Raw genomic sequence first — 11,821 nt, 5'->3', positions numbered from 1 at the left:
CAGACCTCTCTACTTAGCCTATCCTTGACACTGACTACTTGTCATGATTCTAGCTTTGCGCATGCTTGGAATGCTTTTGCTTGGCTGAAATGTGCCCTTGACCTGTAAAAATGCCTCTTGTTGCAAGCTGCCAGCGTGGTTTAGTGGTTAGAGCAGGCTTCCTCAACCTCGGCCCTCCAGATGTTTTGAGACTACAATTCCCATCATCCCTCACCACTGGTCCTGCTAGCTAGGGATCATGGGAGTTGAAGGCCAAAAACATCTGGAGGGCTGAGGCTGAGGAAGCCTGGGTTAGAGTGTTATACTAGGACCTGGGAGACCCACGGTTCAAATCCCCACTCAGGCATGAAGCTCACGGCCTCTCAGCCTAACCTACCTCACAGGGCCATTGCAGGGATTAAATGAGTAGGGGGAGAAACATGTATGCCACTTTGAGCTCCTTAGGGGGGAAATGTGGATTTTAACCACAGCAAATAAATAAGAAGCTTTATAGAAATCTCATTGACTTTTGCATGGCTTGGATGTGTCCTACTGAACAAAGGTTGTTACATGCTTTTCTCCACCTACTTTTGTCTCTGTTCCCACTGGCATGCGGCACTTGGAAGGTTCCTCGTGAGGGAAAGTGGCTCCCAGGCTGAACATGGTTCCCTACCCCTGTTCTAGATCGGTTAATAGCAGTCATGCAACATGTGGGCGGAAGACGCCATCAAGCTTTCTCTAATAAGCAAGGCCTGTGGCAACCAGATAGAAAACGAGTTTCAAGACCAGGGCAAATTTGCACTTTCTTGCTTCTCTCTTGCTACTGTCTCAGGAAGTGCCAAGACTGGGAAGAAGTAAAGCAAATGCAGTCATGCTTGGGGACCAGTTTGCATACAGTTTGCGCTACATAGAGATGATCCCAGCTTCAGTTTCTGGCGTCTTCATTTGAAACGAATTCAGGCCATAAGCTTAGGAAAGACTACTGGTGTGTGAGACCTAGGAGAGTTGCTGTCAGAGTAGACCAACGGCCTGAGCAACTCAGGATAAGACAGCTTCACATGTTCATGTGTTTCCCGTTTCTCCAACTCATTTTTCCCCCTTTTGATTTCCCTTTACAGGTCAATGCCGAAATGACAAAATTGATTCAATGGTTGATTCAAGGGGCCACACAGTGAACACAGATGTTGTATTGAAAAGAAGCAACATTTAGATTCACCATCCATAAACTAAGCCAACATGCATGATTTAACTTAATAGGTGCCATTTATTAGGAATGCAGGACAACAGTTTTCAAATCATGGTCAATTATAAATAAATCTCTAAGAATAAAGGAACAACCATATTATACAAAGTATGTTTCCAACAAAATCTGTTTAATAAAAAAGCCCATACCTCCTTTTTGGAAAATGATTCTTAAACTTAGCTGGAATTTTCTTTGTTCATGCCAAATGCAAAAAAATTAAATAATTGGTTTGGTATGATTATATGAAAATACAGCACAGTCCAGCCCTTGATTATAAGTGAATTCGGAAAGATCATACAACATATTTTTCCATGGTGGATTCTTTCCTTATTCCTTTCCCAATAACTTCACCTTATTGGTCAACTTTTATCATGATTAATCTTTAGTGCAATTACATGATAACCATGAGTAAGCCATGCAAAATTATTCCACTTTAGGAAGGCATAATTTAAAATAGAAGTTGAATACTATACTTCCATCTTAAAAATATTAATATATTAATAGACATTGTGACCAGTTTCTTTTTCTTATTAGGGTGTTTGTATCTTCCAATTTACAGCCTTTCCTCTCACTTGATTGGCTGCGTAGATTCATACAAAGCTGAGTAACCCAGAGAACTACAGATCAAACACCCTGGAGGACAGTCAGAATAGCATGAGATATCTTCACTCATCTGACAATTATAAAAATGCAATTCACATTTGTGGAATCTGTAAGTGACAAGTCTTACTCAAGTAGCACTAATGGGGATTTTGCTGACTGAAACTCACTTCTAAAATTTACATACGACTTCCTTTTTGTGAGTCGTTGTACAGAAGACAGTGAGGATATGCAAACAATTGAACACATGCAGTATGATCCATTATTAAAGCAGATTTTACAGCTTTTTTAAAAATAAAGAGAAAACGTTTATCAGTATATATACAACCAATTATTGGAGGGCCATGTGAAACAGGCTTGATTTTAACACTTTACAAATAAATTAAAACCAATGCAACATTTACAAATAGAACAGGAACAATACCCTCCTCCCCCCCTGGTCCTCGCAGGCTCGAATACAGTATCTGAGACCAAGCAAATGTGTAGCACGTCCTCCATCAACATATTAAGGCGCATCACATAGCATCAAAATGGAACCGATGGGCTTCTTGCCTTTTCTCTCTGTCATCTGCTTTCTGTGGGGGAGGGGGGGAGGGATGAAAGAGAGTATTTTGGTAAATGCATCTTGCATTTTGACTTCCGGAGTTACTGAATTGCATGGAGTAGCTGCTTTATCATGTGAAGAGGTAATGGAAAGCTCACTAAAAGCCTTAACGGTTAGTACTTAAATAGGTGTCATTTTAGAGGAGAAGAGAAATGGCCACTGCAGTCGGTGATCAACTCTCTTTTGTGTTAATGGCCCAGTGCTTTGGGCTGGTTCATTAAATGCTTTTCTTTAAGAGCGATAATTGTCAAAGTAGAAATGACTCTTGATACACAAGGATTTGCTATTGTCTGGACTGTGCTTATATGCTGAGACATGAGGGGAAGCTCTAAAATGACTAACATCTGGTGGGCTTGCTCCAGTTGTGTTTTAAAAAAGCATTCTCCTTCAACCACTATTTGAAATGCAAACTTATAAGCCACAATGTTTGGCTCAAATAATCATTACAGGTACAGTGGTACCTCGGGTTAAGTACTTAATTCATTCCAGAGGTCCGTACTTAACCTGAAACTGTTCTTAACCTGAAGCACCACTTTAGCTAACAGGGCCTCCTGCTGCTGCTGCGCCACCGGAGCATGATTTCTGTTCTCATCCTGAAGCAAACTATTCTGGGTTAGCGGAGTGTGTAACCTGAAGCGTACGTAACCCGAGGTACCACTGTACTGCAATGCAGGAAAAGGAAATATTTGTAAGCATTGCACACGATGATTGACATGCCTGTTCTCTAAACAAAGGAAGGGGTATATTTAACCTATGTTGGTCCAGGTATGTCTTCTGCAGTTTGCCATCTTCCATATACCCTGGGCAACCTGTCCAGTAAAAACTGCCCATAAACCTGTCTTTCTACTGTTTAGTGGACAAACATTACACCTGTAATTGAGGAGAGGCCTGGTGCAGAAAGGGAAATGGTTGTTACATCTTAAAGTGGCTTGTGAAAAGTTTGCCCTCACCTACCTCATCCTTATCTGACAAGCTGTGCTTGCTCTCTAAGGGCACTCTGGGACTTCATGTTGAACTGACAGTACCCTTCTGGATTTTGCTGTCAGGCCTTTTATCTTTCAGGAAAAGAACTCCGGTTTTAAGGCGTTATCACTTCTGGCTTCTTGGCAGTGACATGCTCATGCCACTAAGGCTCTGACACATCTCAAATGTATAAAAGAAGCCTGAGACATGTTCCCTTCTATCCCACTCCCAGTCTTGGCAAATTCACAGAGCATAATGTGCTGGCTCCTCTCCTCTCCCATTCTTGCCATTGCTCCCTTCAAACAGTAATTCCAAGCCAGCTGTATCCTCTTTCTCTCTCCCTTCCATGGCATTTTGAAAAGGTTACCTGTAAGACTCATTTAACACAAAAGTCTAAAAAAACCACCCCTCGGATACATTGTGGTTTATACAGAGATATTTCTCCGCTATATGCCAGTTCTCGCACACAGAATCAAAAGATGCATCTTGAACTGCGGGATTTAGATTTGAACGGTTTTTATTTATTTATTACAAAAATGGTTGGTTTTTAAAAAGAGAGATTAGTAGAATTATAAAAAGTGAGGGGGCACCTTCGGATCTCAACCTGCTTGTCAACTTCCCCAAATAGCTGTTCTTCAGAATATGCATTCCCCGCCCCCGCCCCTGTAATAGTGCAATGCCCTTCACGGTCTTCCTCCCAATTTCAGCTAATGCCCCTGATAAAGCTGGAGGTGTGTGAGGAGGCAGCGAGCATTTTATACTTTAGAGGTGAGAGATATCCCCGCTCAGTAAAAGCGCAGTTGTTGCTAACTTGGTGCTGTTTGCTGAGTTGAGTGCCACCCTGAATATCTAACTTCATGGTTGTTTCTGTACCTCCTGCCTTTGGCATTTGGTGTTAACGCTTTGGAAGGGTTTATGACAATAGGCTTACTAATTTCCAGGCGCCGTGCAAAACCTTTCTAAACATTTAGCTCTTGCTCTTTTGTTTCATGAATGCCAATGACAAGGCGCCGTGAGTCTAAAATGCGGTAATTTTGACAGTTATGATTACAGCTTGGCTAGGCGGCAGCACTTATTGGCTACCCTGCTGGCTCAACTGTTTGCTGTGAATGGAGAGCTATATGGGAAATTGGGACACAGTTTCCTTTTGTAGTGTGAAAAGAAGCCTCCCAAATGGCTTCTCCGGATCAATGCATTTCTATAGAGAAAAACAGTCAGTTTTGCTCATGGTAAAATATCACCGTTTGAAGCATGTCAATAAAAAGTCAGCAAGGGTTTCTTAAACACAAGAAGGAAGAAATCCCTTTGTATTACAGCCTGACTGAAAATAATGAAAGCATGGGTTAAATTTCATTCATTGACAGAGCCACAATGTGCCTCAAGTATCTTTCAGTTAAACTACAGGCAGAGCAAGACATCCAAAGCCACAGCCACACAAACAAAGTTTAATGAATGAAGGCACTTTTTGATTTGTGTACTGAGGCCACATATACCAAAATGTGATGGGAGGAAGGGATAGTACCTCTTAAGAATGCAGAGGGCAGATACTTATGGAAAGCAACTCCACTTCAAAAAACCTAGCTCATTGGGGAGGGAGTTTCTAGTCCAGCTGTGCTAGCTTTCTACTTACAGGGTTGTTATTAATATTGAAGAGAATTAAAAAATGTGACCCCCACCTGCAATTTCAAGTGACATATTGTATTGCAGAGAGAGAGAGAGAGAGAGAGAGAGAGAGAGAGAGAGAGAGAGAGAAAGAAAGAAAGAGGAAGACACGAATGCACGGGAATAAGTAGGCCACAACTTTATTAAAGGAACATGGTGTTCATCCACCAGCTAAGGCTAGCATGGAGGGGCAGATCTAATCCTTCTCATATGACTTGCTCAGAAAGACTGGGATGGATAGCTAGCTGCAATACCTGCCCCCATCCCATCATTAAGGTGTAGAGCCAAGCTTGATTTGGGGCTGGGGGGTAACCCACTATCCATTCTGACTAGCAATGGCTTCGCAAGGTCTCAAGCAGACGTTTTTCTCAATCTTAAAATTCCTTCCTGTAGCACCTTAAAGACCAACTAAGTTAGTTCTTGGTATAAGCTTTCGTGTGCATGCACACTTCTTCAGATACCACACGAAAGCTTATACCAAGAACTAACTTAGTTGGTCTTTAAGGTGCTACAGGAAGGAATTTTTTTATTTTGACTATGGCAGACCAACATGGCTACCTATCTGTTTCTCAATCTTGTTACTCAATATATTTATAAAAAGGTAAAGGTACCCCTGCCCGTATGGGCCAGTCTTGTCAGACTCTAGGGTTGCGCGCTCATCTCACTTAAGAGGCCGGGAGCCAGCGCTGTCCGCAGACACTTCCGGGTCACGTGGCCAGCATGACGAAGCTGCTCTGGCAAGCCAGCACCAGCACAGCACACGGAAACGCCGTTTACCTTCCCGCTATAAAGCGGTACCTATTTATCTACTTGCACTTAAGGGTGCTTTCGAACTGCTAGGTGGGCAGGAGCTGGGACCGAACGACGGGAGCTCACCCCGACACGGGGATTCGAACCGCCGACCATGCGATCGGCAAGTCCTAGGTGCTGAGGTTTTACCCACAGCGCCACCCACGTCCCTCAATATATTTATAATAGGAGTCTAATTCTGGGACCTTCTGCATACTTTAACATGCATGATTTCCCCCTTGTTTATTGAAGAAATGACTCAAAATCATCATGCTGAAAATGGCATCTTTTCCCAAAGTGAAAGGCTTAATTAAAAAAAGGATGATGCAGAGTTTGGTTTGCAATGTTGTATTGTGTGAGCTTGATGCGAGGAAGACAAGCACTCGTAACAAATTAAGCTTACCTTCTCTTGCCAGTGAAGTATGCCGATTATTGCCAGGATGAAGACACAGACCCCAATTAGGGCAATGGCCGTCAGCAATACGATGTTACTTGGGGTTAGGTACAGCTTGGCACTCCAGCTGTGGGTATAAAGGAGAATCCAAGAAAACATCAGTTTACTTTCAGGACTGATGGCAAGATGTTCCACAGAGATTGTGGAAAGCAGAATGATAAAAAGCTGCCTGACTTCGGGCCTGTTTGATTTGGAGCTCTATGGGATGTAAAGCAATGAGTTAAGATCATCTCCCTGCTCCCCAGCCAGGGCACGTTTGTTGTGTCAGAGTAACATTTTGACTTGTCGCTTGATGTGTTGACTCACTGCAAAGTTGATGTTCGCTTTTGGAAGCAGAGACAATGCGCAGACAAAAGGAAGGATTTAAGAAGCAGGAGGCAGCAGCAGTGAGAGAAGATAATCTACTGCACATTAGTCTCTGAGTATGAAAGGCCACATGTTTCAGGAAGGAACTACACCCATGATATGAAGCTGTACAAATTGGGAAAAGCTGGTAGGTGTAATTCTCCAGCTCCTGTTTTTAACGGGGTTCTATTAAATACAGGAAACTACACTGCAATAAAGCTTCCTTCAAAGGCCTTAGCAGAGAAGAATTATTGGCAAAATATACCAAAACAAAGCAAAGGCAACCCATCTTTACCAAAGTCACTTTTCAGGTAATATTGCTATGTTCTGAGTTTATAAGCGCACAAATACATCACACTCAAAGTATGCTAACATCAAAAGGTTCTCCTGTCTCAGCTAGGACTAAAACAGCATATGGAGTTTGGAAACCTGAAACCCTTATTTCAGGAAAATAATATACATAAGAATTCTTCAATTATCTTTGGGGTACCGAAATACAAAAGAACTTCAAGTGTTCTTGTGGCGTGCTTTGCAAATGGCTCCATTGATTATTGGAAGTTCATAAACAGGATGTCAATTCAAAGCCACAAGGCGGCATTTAGCCCATCATGTGTCATTTTGCTCTTTTCTCACAGCCCAGGCAACGGTTTCACATCGATCTGAGTTAATGTGTTTCAGCAAAATGAACTCTAACTGTCCCATTTGTGGAGTGTGGTTCCAACTCAGGCATGCAGAAAACAACACAATCATAATATACCCGCCAGGAGATCATTTAAAATACATTCTCCAACCCCTGCTCCCGTTTTGTAATTGATCCCTCTCTTGTTTTTGGGTGGTGGGGAGCGCAATCAATCAGTGATGGAGCAGGTGCAAACTATGTGCTTCTGTAATCCTTAGGTCTGCCTGAAGAAAAGAAGTATTAGGATTGAAAAAAGTATGGCTCCAGAGTTAATTGCCACTATACTCTTTAGGATAAGGTGAAACACTCCCCAGCGGTCCAAGCACAAGGCTTCTTCTAAAGCATTTTGCAAAATCATGCATTCCATTCAATTCCATTCTAGGGGCTTATTTTACGGGAGGTATTTACTAGGGATGTGTGCCAGCCAAAATATTTAACTTTTATCTCTAGCCAAGGGAAGCCAACTCACCTGTTTTGAATCTGCTCTATGGATTGCATCTACTTTTAGTTCTATGCAGAACAGACCAACTGAAATTCATGGGCATGGCATAACTGAAGTCTACTAATACCCACGGGTCTCCTCTGAGTAGATTTTACTGGGCTACAACCCCATGTGTTTCCAAGTCAACTTGTTATTCAGGTCTGAAGCAGTGTTCCCTCCCCCTCACTGATTACAATGGGGAATCTAAAAACGGCTGCATTTCCCCCCTCCCCCCCCCCCGGAAGTGGACAAAATTTGCAGATAAAGGCGCTCCTCCAGGGATTAAGCCTGCCAAATTGCAGACAGTTTCACTGAAGGATTTTGTGCAGCAAGCTTTTAAGTTTTTTTTTTTTTAAAGCAAAAAAGTCTTAGAATTCAGTATAATGATTCTCCCTTCTCAGGGGATGAATACTTTCAGTATAATAGGTGCAATGGTTTTCCCACAAGGACAACGTTTTTTTTAAATTTAGTGATCACTTTTTTTTTTAAAAAAAAGGCAAAATGCAGCATTTTTGGGGGGATGCCTGTGTTTACAGAATGACTTGGGGCTTCCTTGATCTAACTTCAGATGCCTTGTAAATGGCGGAATCTCCTTTGAAGCATTCCTGTTTCCTCCTACTTTGGACTGAACACTGAGTCAATGCAAACCGAGTGGCAAGCCACAAACGTTTCAGCATCCACCACACCCCATAATATGCATGGGGTGAAAAACCTGAAGTGCCTAGTAAGGATGCACTCTCATTTGTGGGTGCACAGGGCAAAGTCTCACTATACACTTCTATTCCTCAGACAAAACTATATTCTAAGGGTAAAATTCTGCTTTGGGATGCAAATTAACTCAACTACTATATAAAAATCCTACTGGGGCACAATGAATACTATGGTCTAAATCCAATATTTTACTACATCTGTTAGGCTGGTGAAAATCAAAACAACAAGAAAAACCCAACTATCACAACTGAAAAAAATTAAAAACAAGAATACAACAAAACAAAAAATATGCAAAGGCAAATTAGAATAACAAACCATTTTACTAAAATGTAAGATTTACAGAGGCTTTTCTAGACAAGCCATACGAAAAGGTCACAAGCTTGTCAAGTATAAATTATGACAGAAGATTGTTAAATTAATTAAATTTAGCTTGAAAACGACTTCCCGGATCCCTTAGTACTGCATTTCAATGCTCACTGGTTTTTAAAACAACATATAATGAACTTTTTTCATAAAAATATTTCCGATCTCTCCTTCCAAAGGCACACAGGTCATTTCAAAAACTAGAACACGAAGCTGAACCACATATCTGTGGAAAGATTGATTAGATTGCTTTGGAGTAAGCAGGTGGCAGACTACATTCTCCTTTGTTTAATATCTCTCAACTACCATGTGATTACATGAGTATAAAGCAAAACTGCATTCTCTTATCACTTTTTCAAGTGCTGCTGCTTTATTTCAAAGATTAATAAAGCTGTGATCTCTCTAACAAACAAGCATAGTTTTGTTTTAGGATTACAATAAAGATTTATTGGCCACTGAGGTCAGCCACTGCAATCAATAAATCTTGAAACTGACTGAAAACTAAAATCAATGTGCATTTTATAAGAGGCATAAATTTGAGAGAGCATTCTTTCAGAAAACACAAGGAGCAAAATAAGAGATAAATGACTAAAAACTCATTTGTAGGAAGAAGTAGTACTACACCAACAGCTCCTAAAATATCAGCACCAGAATTTACTTGATGCTGGTTAAAAGGAGCAATAGCACAGCCCACTGTGTTGCTTTGACTAAATGAGACATTATTGTAACAGTCGCTCTCGTGACATTTATTGCGTCTGGATTCAATGGAGCTTGAACTGGATTACAGAGTTAACTGTACGCTTCGGGGTACTTCACGTGGTGATCAATAGCATGATATGTATAATATTTCAACATATTTGGTAAGCATTTTGGGATGTGTATCTGAATATGTCAGTCTTCCTACCCACAGTATGTTGGTTCTAGGAGTAATTTGCTTTTCTTCCCCCTGCAGTACAAGGCAAGGTGTTGACTGGGTGGAGAATGAACCTTAAAATCTGCTCCAACCTTTCCTTCCACCTTTTTGTAGTGACTGGTTACTGATGGCATCTAGCAGGGTTTGGGAACCTCAGGCCTGTGGGTCAAATGTGGCCATCCTGGTCTCTCTATCTGGCCCTTTGGGCTCTTCCCAGGACACACCAGACCTGCTTTGCAAGTGTCTTTTCCTGACCGGATTGTATAAATCAATTTGATAATCCTTCTTGCTTGCCTAGGTAGAAGGTGCATTGCAGGGGCTGGGACTAAATGACCCTTTGGGTTCCTTCCAACTCTGCAGTTCTATGATTTTATATATAGAGTGTGTCTACAGCTAGCTTACTGTACACCAAGACAGTCTCAACCCCCCCTAATCTGCACAGAAAGATAATTAAACCTCCAGTTCACAACTCCAGAGAAATCTGGTTGCCTGAACATCAGTGAAATGGCCATCACGCTTGACACGCAAATTAGGGGTAGGGTATATCTCCATGAGGGGCAACCATTTCATTCTGCCTTCTTACAAGTGTGATGGCTGGTCAGTTTGTCTTGACCACCTGTACATCTGATGGCAGGAAGAATTTGTTCTATTAGGTAGGTTTCTTCCATCTTAGTGGGCACTGGGAAGCGGAAGGAATCAGTTCTGCCAACAGGGCAATGAGTTAATATTTGCCAATGGATCTCAAGGCAAACACCTTCGAAAAAAACAATAACTGAACCAACACCCTGGTTTAGTTTTTGTAGTTTTCCGACTTTTTTCATAGTAGAGGTAGTTGGAAAGATTGGGGGAGGGGGGAACAGAGGGAGCTTGCATATGTATGGAAGAGTGTAATGAGTGATTTCCTCTCCAGAAATCCCATGGGGAAAAGGGTGGCGTTTCCTTGTTTTATGCAAGGTGCTTCTGATTGCTTTTAATAGCACAATGCAGTCTCTTTTCATCTCAAATGGCCTGTGATGTCAAATGTGGATATATGGAATGGTATCCAGTGCTGCACAAGCAATTTCCCCTTTCTTCTCTCATCTCCCCATCCCTCAGCCACCCCAAATCTGATCAAGAGTCCTTCTCCAACACTTTGGAGCAGATATGGGGGGAACATAGGGGGGCTGAAGGGGGAAGAGATTTTTGCAAAAGCAAAAATATGCTGTAGTGGACAGGCACATTTGCATATCACCCACGAGATTTAGAGAAAGAGGAGGGTAGTTTACAAACAGAGAAGATAATCACAAAATGTGATTATTTACTAAGGCAAAGGTAGGTCTCTATAGCTTTTAGTTTTAAAATGGTCCTATTCTCATATACCGGTAGTTTTTCTCTGGGTTCCTGGATATATGAACCAATGGTATAAGTATATACAAATATCACCATCATAAGAGAAGTAAAAAGAGTGTAGTAATTCAAGTGATTTTGTTTTTCTAAAAGGGAGAGATGGACACCAATTTATCAGCCTAGAAATTCAAGTTTATCAGCCTGTAAATAAGTGCTACAAGAGTTACTGACTTGTAAAATATTTTGCTTGCCCTCCTGTCCCATATTTATCCATGCTACCCAAGTGTGCCTTAAAAGGAAATGGTCTTTTCCTGGGCATCTGGAAGCAATGGGTCTTTGTTACAGGTGAACAGGTGAGTTGCTGTTTACAGCCTGTTCGATACCTCAGGTTACAACCAATTGTTCGGGGTTAAAGAAAAATAGTTTCTATCCAAGAGCGGAGCTTTAATATCAACATAGTTACACAAATATATTGCATACATTCAATGAGATGTAGTCTGCATATAAAATGCAATGGTTGGTGACTGATGAAAAAATAAAATAAAAAATTCTCTCTTTTATTTTAAGGTAAACTGAAATTTCCTTGCATTGGTCACCACAATAAGAGCACAACTATAGAGATAAAATCACCAAATTATAAACCATACACATCTATCTATGTAACTTTTAGTTATTTTATTGATTTGTTGATTGTAGTTTTATTATTTCT

General features: G+C 41.2%; 1 protein-coding gene across 1 annotated transcript in view; it reads right to left on the bottom strand.

Moving 5' to 3' along the window:
• Window positions 1–1,223: 1,223 nt before the first annotated feature.
• Window positions 1,224–11,821, bottom strand: part of ITFG1 (integrin alpha FG-GAP repeat containing 1) — a 119,763-nt gene continuing 109,165 nt past the window's right edge. The window contains exons 17-18 of the mRNA XM_081201179.1: window positions 6,244–6,361; window positions 1,224–2,397 (exon numbers count right to left, since the gene is read on the bottom strand). Of these exons, the coding sequence (XP_081057305.1) occupies window positions 2,338–2,397; window positions 6,244–6,361 (178 nt within the window). The 3' untranslated portion in view covers window positions 1,224–2,337. The remainder of the gene's footprint in view (window positions 2,398–6,243; window positions 6,362–11,821) is intronic.

The sequence above is a fragment of the Podarcis bocagei genome, assembly GCF_964188305.1.
Source record: "Podarcis bocagei genome assembly, chromosome: 7".
NCBI classification, from domain to species: domain Eukaryota; kingdom Metazoa; phylum Chordata; class Lepidosauria; order Squamata; family Lacertidae; genus Podarcis; species Podarcis bocagei.
The sequence above is the reverse complement of the archived record's forward strand: the minus strand, read 5'-3'. Positions and strand labels throughout refer to the sequence as shown.